At 45.3% G+C, this 21,303-nt stretch overlaps 1 protein-coding gene and 1 pseudogene across 2 annotated transcripts; one reads left to right on the plus strand and one right to left on the minus strand.

Annotated features, from left to right (window-relative positions):
• Positions 1-73: 73 nt before the first annotated feature.
• hgh1 (HGH1 homolog (S. cerevisiae)) lies at positions 74-5,921 on the minus strand. Of its 2 annotated transcripts, none has more exons than XM_029651351.1 (7): positions 5,872-5,921; positions 4,870-5,502; positions 4,173-4,273; positions 3,889-3,987; positions 2,202-2,293; positions 1,703-1,825; positions 74-488 (listed from the first exon to the last, which is right to left on the minus strand). In XM_029651351.1, the coding sequence occupies exons 2-7, from the start codon at positions 5,409-5,411 to the stop codon at positions 303-305; spliced, it is 1,143 nt and encodes a 380-aa protein (XP_029507211.1). In that variant the 5' UTR covers positions 5,412-5,502; positions 5,872-5,921; the 3' UTR covers positions 74-302. The 2 variants fall into 2 exon arrangements, with proteins under 2 accessions (XP_029507211.1, XP_029507210.1); XM_029651350.2 differs by having other exon boundaries at positions 4,870-5,444; positions 5,872-5,919.
• Positions 5,922-6,032: 111 nt separating this feature from the next.
• The window catches only part of LOC115122154 (ATP-dependent DNA helicase Q4-like), a 30,001-nt pseudogene continuing 14,730 nt past the window's right edge, over positions 6,033-21,303 (plus strand).

The raw sequence follows: 21,303 nt of genomic DNA on the forward strand, positions 1-21,303 counted from the left end.
TTCCATGTGCTCAATCAAGTGTGACGGAAACATTTTGGGATTCGTACAGAAAACAAAATCAAGGACATACTCCTTTCGTTAAAAATAAAATTACATTATTTTCATCGATTTAAGACTTTGTGGTGCGAAATTACATGGTGTGAAAATACAATTGGTTTCAGATTGCACACAGTCCTTCCGAGTCCTGATTTCATGCCGTTTGTTATTGTGATGTCAATAATTTTCTGTTAAATTTGAGTTAGCAGTTGGTTCCATTGTTCATAAGATGGTTGACCAGTTTAAATGTAGAAAAGACCACCTTGCTACATCATCCTCACTATGCCAGCACACTGCTGGGACTTGTCTGGATTTAACAGATCTTCCTGGTCCTTCTCCAACTGCTCCTGCTCCTTGGCATCCATGTCTTTGAGCTTCACCTCCACGTCCTCAGGAATCTCCACCTCCAACAGGTTCTCCATGTCTGGCTCTGGCTCGTCCCCGATCAGCACCTGGCAGAGACACATGTGCATACACACGTGGATAAAAACACACATAAAAAAAGTGTCTTGACCCCAACTCTCAGTCGAATGCTGCCTTGGCTTTAAGATCTTCCTATCCCGTATTTTGGCTACTACTAGGTGAAAAACAGTAGAGACCAAAATATTCCAATGACATCCTCAACATTACCGCAGACTGTAATTGACAACAAATTAGCCCAAGAAATGTCAGAACGGCATCGGGACAAGCTCCAAACAATTGAAGAAAAACTTAGTGGAAATAAAGTTGTTTTTTTAAAGTAATATGATAAAACGTTACAGCCTTGTTATCCACAAGATTCAGCATAAAAAGCCCATTAGTCTTGGATAAATATCACGCTCGGATTTCAACGTTTTATGACAGTGATTAAAACTGGCTGGGTAGCTAAAGACTGAACTTGTGCCTCTGGACCACAGTTCAAAAGGGATCTCCGAGCTGTTATGGAGTGTATCAGGGTTTTATTTTTATGCGAGACCGAGTGACATCTTTTCCACTCGGTCGTTCCCCACTACAAGACTGCCACCGCAGTGCAGAGCAGGCACTAGGCAGGAACGGAACAGTGGAAGCTTTTTCCAGCCAATCAGAACATCCTGCCTGCGTCCCCAATGGCATCCTATTCCCTATATAGTGTGCTACCTTTGGCCAGGGCCTATAGGACTCCATATAATGTAGGAAATAGGGTGCCATTTGGAACGTGAACTCTGTTTTCTTAAACCTGCCGATGCTGTAAATTTCAGCACTCAGAGTACTGAGATGTCATGAGATTCATTGGCGCCATAGACTGGGTTGTCTTACCAAGCACAATAAGAAGTCATGAAAAGAAAAGAGTTGTTCTTCCTGAATGTAACAGTTACCAAGGTAAACGCAGTTCACACACTTATTTTTTTCTTTCAACAGTTTACCCACCTTTTGCTGAAAAATGCATTGAAAGTATAGTAAGCGTTACCTTTTTCACTGCGTCCGGATGATCATAGTAATACCCACCTTTTTCTTCTACTACTACATAACTGCCAAGGTGCCATGACGACAGCTGGGACACCCCAGCTCTGGACTGGGTTGTGAATAACACATCACCAGCAGCTCACCATGAGGTTGCTCTGTATTGATTTACTATGGTAAACCATAGGTATGTTTTTGTACCTTAGTACAAACATAAAAATGTATGGAAGTTATATTCATAGTTTACCTGTATGAGCTTCTCACAAGCAGCGGCCACGTGAGGCTCCTTTTCCCAGTTGTGGAACTCCCTCATGATGGCATAGACATTCTTGGCCTTCAGAATCTGCCTACCTACTTTGGTAGCTGTCAACTGGGTGCAAAAGAGACACACGTAAAGATACGAGTACTTCCAGCAAGCAAACTGTTGTTTTTTTTGCTGTTAAAACCGTTTGGATTATACAGAGAAACAAAGCTTTACTGGTTCAGTGACACAGATGTTTAATTGTTGGTGGAAGCATGGCATTGACTCGGGGGAGGCAGCGTAGCCTAGTGGTTAGAGCGTTGGACTAGTAACCGAAAGGTTGCAAGATCGAATCCCTGAGCTGACAAGGTACAAAATCTGTACTTCTGCCCCTGAACAAGGCAGTTAACCCACTGTTCCTAGGCAGTCATTGAAAATAAGAATTTGTTCTTAACTGACTTGCCTAGTTAAAAAAAATAATAATTAAACTCCAGGTGACACCAACCAGTATCATGGTCTCAATGAGCATCTTGCGAATGTCAGGATCCTCCTCTCTTTCCTTGTCCTCTGGTAAGTACTGGAGGTCGACGGGTAACCCTTCATTGAATAAGACCAAAGTACCATCAGTACTAGGCTATATTTTCAATGCAGATATCTTGAAGTGCAGTAGCAATATACAGTGTCTTCGGAAAGTATTCAGACCCCTTTACTTTCCCCACATTTTGTTACATTACAGCCTTATTGTAAATTTGATCAAATAAAAATCCTCAATCTACACACAATACCCCATAATGTCAAAGCGAAAACAAGTTTAGAAATACCTTATTTACATAAGTATTCAGACCCTTTGTTATGACACTCAAAATTGAGCTCAGCTGCATCCTGTTTCCTTTGATCCTCCTTGAGATGTTTCTACAACTTGGAGTCCACATGTGGTAAATTAAATTTATTGGACATGATTTGGAAAGTAGCACACCTGTTTATATAATGTCCCACAGTTGACACTGAATGTCAGAGCAAAAACCAAGCCATGAGGTCGAATGAATTGTCCGTAGAGCTCAGAGACAGGATTGTGTCGAGGCACAGATCTGGGGAAGGGTACAAAAAAATGTCTGCAGCATTGAAGGTCCCCAAGAACGCAGTTTCTGAATGTCCTTTAGTGGCCCAGCAAGAGCCCGGACCTGAACCCGATCAAACATCTCTGGAGACCTAAAAATAGCTGTGCAGTGACACTCCCCATCCAACCTGACAGAGCTTGAGAGGATGTGCAGAGAAGAATGGGAGAAACATCCCAAATACAGGTGTGCCAAGCTTGTAGTGTCATACCAAAGACTCAATGCTGTAATCGCTGCCAAAGGTGCTTCAACAAAGTACTGAGTAAAGTGTCTGAATACTTATAACTGTGATATTTCAGTTTATTTGTAACACATTTGCTGTCATTATGGGGTATTGTGTGTAGATTGATGAGGAATAAAAACAATTCAATCAACTTTAGAATAAGGCTGTAACGTAACAAAATGTAGAAAAGTCAAGCGGTCTGAATACTTTCAGAAGGCACTATATCTATGTTTAGCTAGCTAATAAATACCACATACACACACAGTATGTATTATGTTGTTTACACTACTGAGTGTGGGCCTTGTGACGCCCACCATCTCTCTAGGAGCTTGGCTCTTCTCCGGCATCTCAGGCTGCTTAGGCTACTATAAAGACTGGTTAACATTAGTATGTTCCACAAGAGTGAAACATATAAAATAGTTAGAAATCTGTTTTTGTGTTCACCGCCTTTGAACCGACGCGGAGTACAGCACAACTTCCTTAGAAGGATCTAAAACAGTTTCCATTTGGGGCCCCTCTAATCTGACTTTAGCCTGATGCGAATTGTGTCTACTCATAATGCAAAATAAAATAGGGTGGTGCCCTGAAATTCCACCTGTCATCTGTGCAGAACAAACACACTGCCCCCTATGGACGAGAGGGCCACTGCAGCAGACATGGTCATGTCCCAGACAAAGTCCTTTTAAATTTTTTAAAAATCATTCTATATTTTATTTTTCTAGAGACAACAGGGATATGGGAGATAGAGTAGGGGCCGGTAGATGCCTGGATTTGTAGGGGGGGGGGGGGGCGTACATGTGCCGACTGCGGGGGGGTTAAACCGCAATGTCACTCAGACAGGAACAATGATTTACCTTCATTCTCCTCGTCAGACAGTTCCTCAGGCCCAGCGAGAGGCAGCAACAGGAAAGGCAGAATGTCCACCGCATCACTCAGCAACCACTCATGATGAGCTGGGAAGAAAAAAAAAGTTAGGAGGATGCAACTGAGATCTTCCCATTGATTACAAGGTAAAAGCTCTACATATCTAGAGCATTTATCAAAAATGAATCCTACTCAATTCAACACAAAACAGGCATGAACTATGAAGGTTAAAACTGACTGTCGTACACCTATTAAGATTCTGGGTCTTGCCTACCATGATCAAAGCAACAATTTCTCAGAGTGCCAATGACTCCCCCTCGTCTGATCGTTGAGGCCTGGTATTGGGTGTAGGGAAGGAGCCTCTGAACTACACACCTGTGGAACATTTTAAAACACACACACACAGAGTGAGTGCCACTTTGTTTACATACTCATCTCATATGTATATACTGTACTCGATACCATCTACTGTATCTTGCCTACGCCGCTCTGTACTATCACTCATTCATATCTTTATGTACATATTCTTTATCCCCTTACACTTGTGTGTATAAGACAGTAGTTTTGGAATTGTTAGTTAGATTACTTGTTGGTTATTACTGCATTGTCGGAACTAGAAGCACAAGCATTTCGCTACACTCGCATTAACATCTGCTAACCATGTGTATGTGACAAATAACATTTGATTTGAGTGGTCTTCCATAGGCAACATGCTGGATGATAGGCAAAAGAAAGGAAGCACTTTTTATGGGGCAGAAAAAGAAAGCACCAGGCCCATATGCAATTAAGCGTCTCAGAAAAGGAGTGTTGCTGATGTACAATCAGTTTATCTTCTAAATCATGATAGACACTGAATACAGGACTGGTTTTACAGCTCTCCAGGCCTGTATAGCATTGGTGTTACTGGATTATGAGAGAAGTCAAAGACAGTCTAGCCCTGTATCTCATGAGCTAACCACCCAGCCACTGACCTCTCCTTATCCAGGATAAAGTGTCTGGTCTCGGGCAGCTGTGTGAGGTTGGAGAGGAGGGGGCCCAGGTAATGGAGCGATGCCTGCTTGTTGTAGCCCTCAGTGCAGAAGATGTCCACTATCTGTGCCAAACCTATCTCCTGCTTCTGCATAGCCTTAAACACCTCTTTACACGTCTTCACGTGCCGCGACAGGTTAGTGAGGATCGTACAGATACGGTCCGCAAACATAAATTCTGGGTCCAGGATGTTTTTAAACAACATAGGGAGGAAGTCCGAGTCTTTGATCAGCGGTTGGTGCATGGTCTCATCAGCCGAGAGGTTGATGAGAGAGTGGTAACAGTCTTTGACGATAGCGATGGAGGGGTCGGTAGTGAGGGTCACCAAGGCTTTAAGGAAGTCAGGTTTTGTCTGTAGGTAGCGACAGCCGTCCCTGTTGCCAGAGAGGCCCAGGATGTACTCAGTAGCCTGGCCCTTGACGTCTGGCCTGGTGTCCAGTGTGAGGAAGGACAGCAGCTCTTTGGCCTCTACCTCACTCAGCATGTTGGTGGTCAGTAGAACTATTGTAATCCAAATCTTAAGAAATCACAAAGTTGACACAGGGTTACAGTTCATCACCTGTAAAGATAACTATCTACAAAGAGAGAGAGAGGGAGGAAAACGAGAAGCAATAATAGCTAACGTTAGCAAGACAATGTACCTAGCTAGAACACAACATAAACAGTTGCGAGGTGCATCCAAAACAAGAACCCCAGCAAGCTGACACAACATAGTCCGTAAGATAAATAGTGTTAAAACTCATGCTGTCATGGCATGATCATCACTTTGAGTCATTTCGATCGTTGTAGCTAGTTAGTCGGTCGAAATTAGGATAACGTAAGCTAGGTTCTAACTCATCCACAACCACACGACTTTCTTGAATGTTAAAAATATATAAAACAAAGTAGCTAAAAAAACGATCGTGTGGTTCTGTAAAGTTGATAAAATGTTGAAGCACACTCACATCATCCTCATGCGCCTTTCCATGCTGATAAACAGGTACTTCCGTATTTTGAGATGATATTTTACATCTCCAATAGGATTACGGATAACCAACATATACCCGCCCTCAAAAGTAATCCTTCCTTCTGATTGGTTTTTACTTCCTCAGCAGCCTTCCGTTGGTAGATAGGTGGCCGTCACTTTTACAGGGCGCTAAAATTGTGGAAATAACTGCTCTGTACAATAGTTAGCGATGTCATATTCCTGGTGTAAGAAGCTAAATTAAACCCCTTAAGGCAGCGTTTAGGATGATTTATTATTGCCCGCAGTCAGGTAAGAAACGTCAGACTTATTTCGTTTGAGATGACGGCCTTTTGGGACTTTTTTAACCCACTGTTGTAGCTTTAGCTCAGAGAGCAGGATGGCTAAGGCTAGATGTGTCTGCTCTCTGATTTGACGTTGTTTACATTCTCATATGTGGCTCTTGTCTGAAACCTTAGGTAGCTACTACGTTTATAATGAATGCTAACAATGATTTGGAGTATTACTGTCATGAGAGCCAGCTCTTTGGATACTGCTGAAATCACTGACTTATATATTTATATAGATAACGTTACCGTTCACTTTCACACTTGCACAAACTCTCTGAACTCTAGTCTAACATGTCATATTTACAACAAATTGCTACCGGCTGTAATATTAATTATTCATCATCTCAGCAAACTGATTCCTACAAGGTCGATAATATCTGTGGAAGTGATGGCTCGATACAACGATGTCAAGATTATTTTGAAAACCTGGGAGCAGTCATTTGTTCAAGAACATCAAAGAAAGCCCAACAACGTAGCTAGTTATGTAGCTAGTTATCTATTCAATTTTTGTATCATGCATTACTCGGAGACTACAGTAACTAACATATTGTCTTTCCCACTCTGACTTGTTCTATTAGTCAGGGTGATATTGAAGGAGCCCCAGAAGAGACTAAAAGTAAGTGCATAACAATAATCAACGGACTCCCTACATTAACAGAACTCAAACACAGGACCAATATATTGCTGTCCTTAGGCTTGTATTCGTTAAGGAACACTGTGGCAAAACGTTTAGCAACAGTTAAACAAAAACAAGTGTTTCTTATTGGACAAATTCAGCTAGGTCTCTCTGTTTTGGTCTGTTTGCTTCTACTGAATAGGACCCAGGTATCCTCCTATAATTCATGTCAGTTACTGAAATATGTTGCTTTGAATTTTGTGTTTCTGCGTGTGTTCCACAAAGAATATCGAACGCTCAAGCAAGCAAATAAATGGGCACACAGACCCAACACCTACCTCACAGACTCAATCATCTGAAAAGGTAGGTTACATTCGGTTCAGTATAATTATATTGTTATAAATCTCCTTAACTCCAGTTATAATTTATTAACTGTACATAAAGGTGCTATTTGAGATTGGTACATACATTTTGGGATTTTTCAAATAATGATGTATACCCATTGACTGCTTTGTTGCAGATTTCCCATTTGAATATGTTTTCTCTTTGAAGGACTCAGGTTGCTGGGGCACTCAGCTGAACTGTCAGAGCATGCCGGTGGCTGCCCCCAAACTGACTCTGACAGCCAAGGAAAGGGAGTCCCTCCAAGCCTCGGCCCAGTACTTTGGCATGAAACTCAAGTCAAACCTGGACCTGGGAGCTCTAACAAAGGTACGGTCTGTGTGTGTCCAGTTCCACATTCCAAACTCTGTAGCATAAATGTGATTTGCATAGATGAAGACTTAGTGTAAAATGCAAACATCAATTGCAAGAAATCATGAATCAGATGTGGAGAATTTGGAGCTCTGCCATTTATACATTTTTCCTGCACTATAAACTGTTTGTAGGAGAGACCGGTTTCTCTGAAGAAGTCTTTCACTCCTCGTGGAACTCCTCTGAAGTCATGGAAAGATGTCCAGAGCCCATACCCTGCAGCTGGAGCTGCAGACAGCCATACCCTACAGCTGGAGCTGCGGGCAGACAGACATACCCTGGAGCTGCAGGCCAACAGACATACCCTACAGCTGGAGCTGCGGACCGACAGTCATACCATACAGCTGGAGCTGCGGGCAGACAGACATACCCTGCAGCTGGAGCTGTGGGCAGACAGACAGACATACCCTGTAGCTGGAGCTGCGGGAAGACAGTCATACCCTGCAGCTGGAGCTGCGGGCAGACAGTCATACCCTGCAGCTGGAGCTGCGGGCAGACAGCCATACCCTACAGCTGGAGCTGCGGGCAGACAGCCATACCCTACAGCTAAGCTGCAGGCAGACAGTCATACCCTGCAGCTGGAGCTGCGGGCAGACAGCCATACCCTACAGCTGGAGCTGCAGGCAGTCAGACATACCCTGTTATCCCCTCTGCCAAAGCCAGCCAACACACGTAAAGACCCCCTGGCCTCTCCAATGCAGACAGGGACAGAACACCCAGAGCAGCTGCCGGAGGAGCCCTTTGAGCCCCTAACAGCCTTCACGCCCTCCAAGCTATGGTCTCCTGCAGCGGGGTATCCTCATCATACAGACAGGCAGGCAGCAGGGCCCAGCAGCTCAGACAGACCTTCACCAAGAGGCTGACCTCTGTATTTGATGAGGTGGGTGACGCAGAGTAGCCTGTTGTGGGTAATTTGTCTCTTGCCGTGGAAGCGGCGATGAGTTCGCCGCACGCCAAAAGGGGAGGTGCTGGCAAGGGAGAGATCGCAGGACGTGCCGCCAGTTCCTTTGTCACACCTTCCAGGCAGAACGAAGGGACAACTCTCCTGGGGGAGAGGGCTTCCAAGAGTACCATGCCACAGGATCTGCCTTCTCCTGACGAGCACCAGCCCCAGGTTGGTGGTGGCGTAACGTCTGCAACAGACCCAGCCAGTCTGTGGCCCGCTGGACAACGCTCCTCATTAGGGTCTGGCTCTGGAGGAGTAGAGGATGAAGAAACCAGATCAGGTCTCAAAGGACAGGCAGAGGGCGGGACGATAGAGGAGACCGCCGTCGGCGCCACCACTGCCAAGAAATCTCGAGTGAGGGCCAGACAGGGCCGGGGAGGAGGGGATGTGGAGGAGGCAAGAGTGTTAACGCAGCCACCGCAGGCCGGAGGTGATGAGCTCGGATTGGAGAAGAAGGGTACAAAGAAAAGGGGTGGAAAAAGACAAAGGAATCCTGACACAGATGGAGAGAACCCTGCAGGCACGGAGAAAGAGGAGTGGGTGGTGAAAAGACAAAGGAATCCTGACAGATGGAGAGAACCCTGCAGGCACGGAGAAAGAGGAGATGGTGGTGAAAAGTCAAAGGAATCCTGACACAGATGGAGAGAACCCTGCAGGCACGGAGAAAGAGGAGTGGGTGGTGAAAAGACAAAGGAATCCTGACACAGATGGAGAGAACCCTGCAGGCACGGAGAAAGAGGAGTGGGTGGTGAAAAGACAAAGGAATCCTGACACAGATGGAGAGAACCCTGCAGGCACGGAGAAAGAGGAGATGGGTGGTGAAAAGTCAAAGGAATCCTGACACAGATGGAGAGAACCCTGCAGGCACGGAGAAAAAGGAGTGGGTGGTGAAAAGACAAAGGAATCCTGACACAGATGGAGAGAACCCTGCAGGCACGGAGAAAGAGGAGTGGGTGGTGAAAAGACAAAGGAATCCTGACACAGATGGAGAGAACCCTGCAGGCACGGAGAAAGAGGAGAGGGTGGTGAAAAAAGAGAAGGACAGATAAAGCCCCCCAAGCGAGGAAGAAGGCTAAGACAGGTGATGGAGACGTCAGCGATCAGGAGGATGGTGATGTCACAGAGAAGGAAGTGGTGAAGCAGAAACCAAGGGTTCCACAGGAGAACCTGCTAGGAGAGGTGGATGAGGAAGACATCAAAGCTGCCAGGAACAGAGGGAGTAACACTATGAGACCTAAGTGGGTTATACTCTATATTACCCTTAGACTACTAATATATTTCAACAAATAATATTATTTATATTTACAAATTGACCTATGCACTTGCAAGAGCCCCTTTAAATACATATTCCTCATTGACTGTAATTGTCAAATAACTGGACCTTAATTTTACAAATGTAATTGTTTTGTATTAATGTGATTTTTCTGTTGCTCCATTCATCTATCCAGAAACACCAAGAACTCGGACGGTAACTTTGTGAAGATCAACCTGAAAAATAAGCCTCACGTCAAAGGATACGTATGTAGGGGCGCTGGCCTACGGAAGCAGGTAAGAAAACTTTAGTAGTAATAGCATTAGAAAATACATACAGGACCGTTATTGATTCTCTGTTTTGAGTACAGTTGAACAGCATAATGTCCCTGCCTAGGAAGACAGTATGTATATATGATATCAGCATATAGCAGCATTTGTCCTGTTTTCTCTCTGTTTCAGTTGACCATGGATAAGTTCCAGCTAAAGGGGGAGAGGTTTGGAGGGCCAGACTCAAGGTTTAGAGGGGGCTTCAGCAGAGGAGGGTTTAGAGGCAGCTTCGGAGGGTTCAAACGTCCAGGTGACAGCTGCTTCAAGTGTGGAGGCATAGGACACTGGGCTATGAACTTGAGAGGTCACAGGACACTGGGCTATGAACTGCAAGGACAGAGGTGAGAGGTCAGGACACTGGGCTATGAACTGCGAGGGCAGAGGTGTGAGTACACAGAACACTGGGCTATGAACTGCAAGGGCAGAGGTGAGAGGTCACAGGACTTACACTGAAGAATGCTACACACCAACAACTCACTATGAGCCGTAGTAGCAAAATTAGCTTGTTTAGTTGATTGGTTCTTCAGAAACTAGTCTCATTTACCACATCATGCTTATCTTTACTCATCTTTAAGTTGATATATAAAGTACTGTACTAAACGGTTTTCTTTGATGCACCGGAGGTCTGTTGAGCAAGGTCAGGTGCAACATTACAGGACATTCAGATAGAAATGTATTTTGTTCAACAGATCTGATTCTCTGTCCTATACAATAGTCATTTTTGCTCTACATGACATTTCTGTCTGCAACATTTGGTAAGTTTCTCCCTATTGAATACATCCCTGTACCCTGTGAATGTTATATATTGACTGTTATATAACCCCTATTTAACCTTTTGTGTGCCCCTCCTGTTTCCAGTTGCAGCTCCAGTAGACAGTGCTGCTGCTGATGAGGCGTCTGCGGTTGAGGAGGAGCCCTTTGAGCTGCCAACCTTGGAGGAGGTTGCCCGGGCAACAGGAACTCTGCGTTCCGAGCCTCTGGGTATGTCATTGTCACCCTGTCTGGTGATGAGATTTACTTTAGTGAAAATGTTGAGGCAGATTCTCTCTTCAATCTCAATCAAAATTTTCCCAATGTACATACCAAATGGCACCCTATTCACTATATTGTGCACTACTTTTGACCTTAGCCCTATTGGCCCTGCTCAAAAGTAGGGCTCTGTGAAGGGGATAGGGTGGCCCTGCTCAAAAGTAGGGCTCTGTGAAGGGGATAGGGTGCTATTTGGGACACGCATACTTTGAAGCATTACAATAAGCTAAATAGACACTAACTTTGTAGAAATGTGACTGATTAGATTAGAATCCTCCCCATACACTCAGTAACTTTGTTGATCCAGTTGATATAGTTTGTTGATAAGCGAGGTTCTAACAGTGTATCTGTCAGCTGTGAGTATTTCACCCAAGTCTAACTCCCTTCAGTAGCCCAGAGCATCTGTTTCACTAGTAGAAACACAACAAATAAATAAAAACAACACACACACACTTTGGGTTACAATGGGCTGTGATGTTAAAAGCAGTCTTTTATGGTGAAGGCCTCGGGCCCTGGCACAGTGTCTACCCAGCACAACAGAGTGGAAACCATCCGTCTTTCCACTCTCTGTAATACATCTCCACTCTCCACATGTCTGAACGCAGGCCCCAGACATCCCAACTGGAGATAAAACCACAACTCCAAACTCAAGCGGCTATTTAGTTTAGCTGGATACAGTCTGTACTGTAAGGCATCGGAGCCCGCAAGATGTGTCTAGCATGGACTTAAGGGGGAAAAATGTCACTGGTAAGACCAATCACGGAGGGTCCCCACGGAACGCTCAACACTCATTTTCATAGCACGCCATGTGTCCCAAATGGCACCCTGTTCCCTATATAGTGCACTACTTGTGACCAGGAAACCCATAGAGCTCTGGTCAGAAGTAGTGCACAATGTAGGGAATAGGGTGCCATTTGGGAAGCACATAGAGTGAAATGCAGCCCCACACACAGACGATGTCCAGCAAACGTTGGAGTGATTGTGCAGGCAGAAACAGAGGCCCCTCTAAACCAAGACAGAACAGGCAGACCTACAGTTTAAAACTAGATGAGCATAACAGCTCCTCCACTGTCTGGCAAAGCAATGATGTCATGCTACTAAACTAACCTGCATGCCAAAAGGTCAAAGAGCTCATGCTTGCCCCCCTGCAATTCTCTCACTCCGGTTACTTCCTCCCAGTTCCCTGCCCATAACAACAACTGATTTAGGCTCAGTTTCTCCCGACTCCAATACAAACCTCAGTCATAACAAACTCTACACCAAAGCTGACCCCTAGACCAGTGGTGGAATTAGGTCATTACAGCTCTGTACGTGAGGTCCCTCTGTCGATGGATACGTCCCAAATGACACCCTATTCCCTTTATAGTATACCCTATTCCCTTTACAGTGCACCCTGTTCTCTTTATAGTACACCCTATTCCCTTTATAGTGCACCCTATTACCTGTGTAGTACACTTTATTCTCTTTATAGTACACCCTATTCTCTTTATAGTGCACCCTATTCTCTTTATAGTACACCCTATTCCCTGTGTAGTACACTTTATTCTCTTAATGTTACACTTTATTCTCTTTATATTACACTTTATTCTCTTTATATTACACTTTATTCTCTTTATAGTGCACCCTATTCTCTTTATAGTGCACCCTAATCTCTTTATATTACACTTTATTCTCTTTATAGTGCACCCTATTCTCTTTATAGTGCACCCTATTCTCTTTATAGTACACCCTATTCCCTGTGTAGTACACTTTATTCTCTTAATGTTACACTTTATTCTCTTTATATTACACTTTATTCTCTTTATAGTACACTTTATTCTCTTTATATTACACTTTATTCTCTTTATAGTACACTTTATTCTCTTTATAGTGCACGCTATTCTCTTTATAGTGCACCCTAATCTCTTTATATTACACTTTATTCTCTTTATAGTGCACCCTATTCTCTTTATTATAGTGCACCCTATTACCTGTGTAGTACACTTTATTCTCTTTATAGTACACTTTGTTCTCTTTATAGTGCACCCTATTCTCTTTATAGTACACCCTATTCCCTGTGTAGTACACTTTATTCTCTTAATGTTACACTTTATTCTCTTTATAGTACACTTTATTCTCTTTATAGTACACTTTATTCTCTTTATAGTGCACCCTATTCTCTTTATAGTGCACCCTAATCTCTTTATATTACACTTTATTCTCTTTATAGTGCACCCTATTCTCTTTATTATAGTACACCCTATTCCCAGTGTAGTACACTTTATTCTCTTTATAGTACACTTTATTCTCTTTATAGTACACATTATTCTCTTTATAGTACACTTTATTCTCTTTAGTGCACTTTATTCTCTTTATAGTACACTTTATTCTCTTTATAGTGCACTTTATTCTCTTTATAGTGCACTTTATTCTCTTTATAGTACACTTTATTCTCTTTATAGTGCACCCTATTCCATTTACATTTTACATTGAAGTCATTTAGCAGACGCTCTTATCCAGAGCGACTTACAAATTGGTGCATTCACCTTATGACATCCAGTGGAACAGTAGTGCATCTAAATCTTTTAAGGGGGTGAGAGGGATTACTTTATCCTATCCTAGGTATTCCTTAAAGAGGTGGGGTTTCAGGTGTCTCCGGAAGGTGGTGATTGACTCCGCTGTCCTGGCGTCGTGAGGGAGTTTGTTCCCACATTGGGGGGCTAGAGCAGCGAACAGTTTTGACTGGGCTGAGCGGGAACTGTACTTCCTCAGTGGTAGGGAGGCGAGCAGGCCAGAGGTGGATGAACGCAGTGCCCTTGTTTGGGTGTAGGGCCTGATCAGAGCCTGGAGGTACTGAGGTGCCGTTCCCCTCACAGCTCCGTAGGCAAGCACCATGGTCTTGTAGCGGATGCGAGCTTCAACTGGAAGCCAGTGGAGAGAGTGGAGGAGCGGGGTGACGTGAGAGAACTTGGGAAGGTTGAACACCAGACGGGCTGCGGCGTTCTGGATGAGTTGTAGGGGTTTAATGGCACAGGCAGGGAGCCCAGCCAACAGCGAGTTGCAGTAATCCAGACGGGAGATGACAAGTGCCTGGATTAGGACCTGCGCCGCTTCCTGTGTGAGGCAGGGTCGTACTCTGCGGATGTTGTAGAGCATGAACCTACAGGAACGGGCCACCGCCTTGATGTTAGTTGAGAACGACAGGGTGTTGTCCAGGATCACGCCAAGGTTCTTAGCGCTCTGGGAGGAGGACACAATGGAGTTGTCAACCGTGATGGCGAGATCATGGAACGGGCAGTCCTTCCCCGGGAGGAAGAGCAGCTCCGTCTTGCCGAGGTTCAGCTTGAGGTGGTGATCCGTCATCCACACTGATATGTCTGCCAGACATGCAGAGATGCGATTCGCCACCTGGTCATCAGAAGGGGGAAAGGAGAAGATTAATTGTGTGTCGTCTGCATAGCAATGATAGGAGAGACCATGTGAGGTTATGACAGAGCCAAGTGACTTGGTGTATAGCGAGAATAGGAGAGGGCCTAGAACAGAGCCCTGGGGGACACCAGTGGTGAGAGCACGTGGTGTGGAGACGGATTCTCGCCACGCCACCTGGTAGGAGCGACCTGTCAGGTAGGACGCAATCCAAGCGTGGGCCGCGCCGGAGATGCCCAACTCGGAGAGGGTGGAGAGGAGGATCTGATGGTTCACAGTATCGAAGGCAGCCGATAGGTCTAGAAGGATGAGAGCAGAGGAGAGAGAGTTAGCTTTAGCAGTGCGGAGCGCCTCCGTGATACAGAGAAGAGCAGTCTCAGTTGAATGACTAGTCTTGAAACCTGACTGATTTGGATCAAGAAGGTCATTCTGAGAGAGATAGCGGGAGAGCTGGCCAAGGACGGCACGTTCAAGAGTTTTGGAGAGAAAAGAAAGAAGGGATACTGGTCTGTAGTTGTTGACATCGGAGGGATCGAGTGTAGGTTTTTTCAGAAGGGGTGCAACTCTCGCTCTCTTGAAGATGGAAGGGACGTAGCCAGCGGTCAGGGATGAGTTGATGAGCGAGGTGAGGTAAGGGAGAAGGTCTCCGGAAATGGTCTGGAGAAGAGAGGAGGGGATAGGGTCAAGCGGGCAGGTTGTTGGGCGGCCGGCCGTCACAAGACGCGAGATTTCATCTGGAGAGAGAGGGGAGAAAGAGGTCAGAGCACAGGGTAGGGCAGTGTGAGCAGAACCAGCGGTGTCGTTTGACTTAGCAAACGAGGATCGGATGTCGTCGACCTTCTTTTCAAAATGGTTGACGAAGTCATCTGCAGAGAGGGAGGGGGGGGAGGAGGATTCAGGAGGGAGGAGAAGGTTGCAAAGAGCTTCCTAGGGTTAGAGGCAGATGCTTGGAATTTAGAGTGGTAGAAAGTGGCTTTAGCAGCAGAGAGAGAAGAGGAAAATGTAGAGAGGAGGGAGTGAAAGGATGTCAGGTCCGCAGGGAGGCGAGTTTTCCTCCATTTCCGCTCGGCTGCCCGGAGCCCTGTTCTGTGAGGTCGCAATGAGTCGTCGAGCCACGGAGCGGGAGGGGAGGACCGAGCCGGCCTGGAGGATAGGGGACATAGAGAGTCAAAGGATGCAGAAAGGGAGGAGAGGAGGGTTGAGGAGGCAGAATCAGGAGATAGGTTGGAGAAGGTTTGAGCAGAGGGAAGAGATGATAGGATGAGAGAGTAGCGGGGGAGAGAGAGCGAAGGTTGGGACGGCGCGATACCATCCGAGTAGGGGCAGTGTGGGAAGTGTTGGATGAGAGCGAGAGGGAAAAGGATACAAGGCAGTGGTCGGAAACTTGGAGGGGAGTTGCAATGAGGTTAGTGGAAGAACAGCATCTAGTAAAGATGAGGTCGAGCGTATTTCCTGCCTTGTGAGTAGGGGGGGAAGGTGAGAGGGTGAGGTCAAAAGAGGAGAGGAGTGGAAAGAAGGAGGCAGAGAGGAATGAGTCAAAGGTAGACGTGGGGAGGTTAAAGTCGCCCAGAACTGTGAGAGGTGAGCCGTCCTCAGGAAAGGAGCTTATCAAGGCATCAAGCTCATTGATGAACTCTCCGAGGGAACCTGGAGGGCGATAAATGATAAGGATGTTAAGCTTGAAAGGGCTGGTAACTGTGACAGCATGGAATTCAAAGGAGGCGATAGACAGATGGGTAAGGGGAGAAAGAGAGAATGACCACTTGGGAGAGATGAGGATCCCGGTGCCACCACCCCGCTGACCAGAAGCTCTCGGGGTGTGCGAGAACACGTGGGCAGACGAAGAGAGAGCAGTAGGAGTAGCAGTGTTGTCTGTGGTGATCCATGTTTCCGTCAGTGCCAAGAAGTCGAGGGACTGGAGGGAGGCATAGGCTGAGATGAACTCTGCCTTGTTGGCCGCAGATCGGCAGTTCCAGAGGCTACCGGAGACCTGGAACTCCACGTGGGTCGTGCGCGCTGGGACCACCAGATTAGGGTGGCCGCGGCCATGCGGTGTGGAGCGTTTGTATGGTCTGTGCAGAGAGGAGAGAACAGGGATAGACAGACACATAGTTGACAGGCTACACAAGAGGCTACGCTAATGCAAAGGAGATTGAATGACAAGTGGACTACACGTCTCGAGTGTTCAGAAAGTTAAGCTTACGTAGCAAGAATCTTATTGACTAAAATGATTAAAATGATACAGTACTGCTGAAGTAGGCTAGCTGGCAGAGGCTGCGTTGTTGACTATGTAGGTCTAGCTGGCATTGGCTGCGTTGTTGACACTACACTAATCAAGTCGTTCCGCTGAGTGTAATAGTTTCTACTGTGCTGCTATTCGGGGCTAGCTGGCTAGCTAGCAGTGTTGATTACGTTACGCCATGCTAAAAGAACGACAATAGCTGGCTAGCTAACCTAGGAAATCGCTCTAGACTACACAATTATCTTTGATACAAAGACGGCTATGTAGCTAGCTATGTAGCTAGCTACGATCAAACAAATCAAGCCGTTGTACTGTAATGAAATGAAATGAAAAAATGTGATACTACCTGTGGAGCGGCGAAATGCGACCGGATTGTTGAGTGCAGAAGTTCTGTTCGGTAGACGTTGACTAGCTGTTGGCTAGCTAGCAGAGTCTCCTACGTTAAGGACGACAAATAGCTGGCTAGCTAACCTCGGTAAATTAAGATAATCACTCTAAAACTACACACTCTAAACTACACAATTATCTTGGATACGAAGACAGCAAAGACAACTATGTAGCTAGCTAACACTACACTAATCAAGTCGTTCAGTTGAGTGTAATAGTTGTGCTGCTAATCGGTAGACGGTGGACTAGCTAACGGTGGACGTTAGCTAGCTGGCTAGCTGCAGGGCAGTGTAGACTGCGTTAGGACGACGAAATACGATAATTACGCAATTATCTATGATACAAAGACGGCTATGTAGCTAGCTAAGAAGAAATTGCTAAGATTAGACAAATCAAACCGTTGTTTGTGTATTCCCTTTATAGTGCACCCTATTCTCTTTATAGTGCACCCTATTTCCAGTGTAGTACACTTTATTCTCTTTGTAGTGCACCCTATTATCTTTATAGTACACCCTATTCCCTTTATAGTACAGCCTATTATCTTTATATTACACACCATTCCCTGTATAGTACACCCTGTTCCCTGTACAGTACACCCTGTTCCCTGTACAGTACTCCCTGTTCCCTGTATAGTACTCCCTGTTCCCTGTATAGTACACCCCGTTCCCTGTATAGTACACCCCATTCCCTGTATAGTACACCCCATTCCCTGTATAGTACACCCTGTTCCCTGTATAGTACACCCTGTTCCCTGTGTAGTACACCCTGTTCCCTGTGTAGTACACCCTGTTCCCTGTATAGTACACCATGTTCCCTGTATAGTACACCCTGTTCCCTGTATAGTACACCCTGTTCCCTGTGTAGTACACCCTGTTCTCTGTATAGTACACCCTGTTCCCTGTATAGTACACCCTGTTCCCTGTATAGTACACCATGTTCCCTGTATAGTACACCCTGTTCCCTGTATAGTACACCCTGTTCCTGTATAGTACACCCTGTTCCCTGTGTAGTACACCCTGTTCCCTGTGTAGTACACCCTGTTCCCTGTATAGTACACCATGTTCCTGTATAGTACACCCTGTTCCCTGTATAGTACACCCTGTTCCCTGTGTAGTACACCCTGTTCTCTGTATAGTACACCCTGTTCCTGTATAGTACACCCTGTTCCCTGTATAGTACACCCTGTTCCCTGTATAGTACACCATGTTCCCTGTATAGTACACCATGTTCCCTGTATAGTACACCCTGTTCCCTGTATAGTACACCATGTTCTCTGTATAGTACACCCTGTTCCCTGTGTAGTACACCATGTTCCCTGTATAGTACACCCTGTTCCCTGTATAGTACACCCTGTTCCCTGTGTAGTACACCCTGTTCTCTGTATAGTACACCCTGTTCCCTGTATAGTACACCCTGTTCCCTGTATAGTACACCCTGTTCCGTGTATAGTACACCCTGTTCCCTGTATAGTACACCCTGTTCCCTGTATAGTACACCCTGTTCCCTGTATAGTACACCCTGTTCCCTGTATAGTACACCCTGTTCCCTGTATAGTACACCATGTTCCCTGTATAGTACACCCTGTTCCCTGTATAGTACACCCTGTTCCCTGTATAGTACACCCTGTTCCCTGTATAGTACACCATGTTCCTGTATAGTACACCCTGTTCCCTGTGTAGTACACCCTGTTCCCTGTATAGTACACACTGTTCCCTGTATAGTACACCCTGTTCCCTGTATAGTACACCCTGTTCTCTGTATAGTACACCCTGTTCTCTGTATAGTACACCCTGTTCTCTGTGTAGTACACCCTGTTCCCTGTGTAGTACACCCTGTTCCCTGTATAGTACACCCTGTTCCCTGTATAGTACACCCTGTTCCCTGTATAGTACACCCTGTTCCCTGTATAGTACACCCTGTTCTCTGTATAGTACACCCTGTTCCCTGTATAGTACACCATGTTCCCTATATAGTACACCCTGTTCCCTGTGTAGTACACACTGTTCTCTGTATAGTACACCCTGTTCCCTGTATAGTACACCCTGTTCCCTGTGTAGTACACACTGTTGTCTGTATTGTACACCCTGTTCCCTGTGTAGTACACCCTGTTCCCTGTATAGTACACCCTGTTCCCTGTATAGTACACCCTGTTCCCTGTATAGTACACCCTGTTCCCTGTACAGTACACCCTGTTCCCTGTATAGTACTCCCTGTTCCCTGTATAGTACACCCTGTTCCCTGTATAGTACACCCTGTTCCCTGTATAGTACACCATGTTCCCTGTATAGTACACCCTGTTCTCTGTATAGTACACCCTGTTCCCTGTATAGTACACCCTGTTCCCTGTATAGTACACCCTGTTCCCTGTATAGTACACCATGTTCCCTGTATAGTACACCCTGTTCTCTGTATAGTACACCCTGTTCCCTGTATAGTACACCCTGTTCCCTGTATAGTACACCCTGTTCCCTGTATAGTACACCATGTTCCCTGTGTAGTACACCCTGTTCCCTGTGTAGTACACCCTGTTCCCTGTGTAGTACACCCTGTTCCCTGTATAGTACACCCTGTTCCCTGTATAGTACACCCTGTTCCCTGTATAGTACACCCTGTTCCCTGTATAGTACACCATGTTCCCTGTATAGTACACCCTGTTCCCTGTGTAGTACACCCTGTTCCCTGTGTAGTACACCCTGTTCCCTGTATAGTACACCCTGTTCCCTGTATAGTACTCCCTGTACTTTTTATAATTGTAAAATAAAGGGAATAGGGTAACATTTGGGCCGTAACCTGCCTATCTCTGTTACACAGTGGCACCCCCCAGTGTTAAAGAGGAGAATGAGTGTCAGGGAGAGAAGCAGCAGGAGGATGGTGATGAGGTCTTGTTGAATGTGATCAGGCCAGACTACAAACGCCCTCCTTCTCCGCACCCCATGCAGCCCCTCTACCCCCTAGGGGAGGACGGAAAAGTGCAAGGTACCCAGTTTTTTTGTTTTTTTGTTGTAAATACAACTATTCAATTAATTGTTTCTAGGCCTAGTATCTGTAAAGCACAACTGCTTATGTAAAAAGAGCTTTATAAAATACATTTGATTTAGTTGATTGATTCAGCGAATCAAATAACTAGTACAGTAGGGTTTATATACCTATTTTCTTACTTTATTTCTGCAGTGGCGCGTTCTGAAGTTTCTGAAGCACTCAAAGACTTTGGGTACAAGTCTTTCAGACCAGGGCAGGAACAGGCCATCATGAGAATTCTATCAGGTATGCAGATAGAGGGTAAAACACAGTGAACAGAATTATACAGTACTTAATTTACTACCTCGGTAAATTGATATTGTCCAGATCGAACAAGTGGTCGCTTCCTCACATCCAGATTTGTGTTTGTTACAAGCATGATGCTCACTTTGTGTGTGTGTCCCTCCAGGTCTGTCAACTCTAGTGGTGCTCTCCACAGGCATGGGGAAGTCTCTGTGCTACCAGCTGCCTGCCTACCTCTATGCCCAGAGGTCCAACAGTATCACTCTTGTGGTATCACCACTGGTATGTCTTATGGACGATCAGGTAACATATCTGTCCCCTAGTTGTACAACACATTATTGATACGGACACTGTCTTGTGAATGTCTCAATAAAGGTCATTGGATGAAATACTGACAGTAAATGATTTTGTCTCCTTAGCTATCTGGACTCCCATCCAAACTGAAAGCAGCTGCCATTCCCTCCAATATGTCTAAAAAAAACAGAGGGAGGCAACCATTGAAAAGGTTCTGACATCCGATTACAATCTGCCGAGTTAAACTACGCTCTATCTAGTCCTAAACATCGACTTCCTCTCTATTTTTGCATAACATTTATATATTTCAGACTTGAACTGAATTAAATATGCCACACGCTTTTATCCAAACCGACTTAGTTAATCTTGCTCTACCATACCAACTGAGCTGTTGATCATGTTGATCTGATGTCTTTTTGCTCATGTATAACCTGTCTGTGTCATCTGTCTGTGTCATCTGTCTGTGTGATGCCATGAAGCTGCTACTACAATGGTGTCAGTCATATTTGCATTGATGTTGGTGGTGATTTTCATGACAATAAAGTTTCCTGATTTGATTGTATATGCTT

Source organism: Oncorhynchus nerka, linkage group LG7 (assembly GCF_034236695.1).
Source record: "Oncorhynchus nerka isolate Pitt River linkage group LG7, Oner_Uvic_2.0, whole genome shotgun sequence".
Taxonomy (NCBI): Eukaryota; Metazoa; Chordata; class Actinopteri; order Salmoniformes; family Salmonidae; genus Oncorhynchus; species Oncorhynchus nerka.

Excerpts from the sequence above, each read along its gene's own strand:
- hgh1 (XM_029651351.1), bottom strand. The coding sequence starts at position 5,411 with ATGCTGAGTGAGGTAGAGGCCAAAGAGCTGCTGTCCTTCCTCACACTG. Across the intron at positions 1,826-2,201 it reads TCATTGAGACCATGATACTG|TTGACAGCTACCAAAGTAGG; the intron begins GTTGGTGTCACC and ends TTTTGCACCCAG. Across the intron at positions 489-1,702 it reads CTTGTGAGAAGCTCATACAG|GTGCTGATCGGGGACGAGCC; the intron begins GTAAACTATGAA and ends TGTCTCTGCCAG.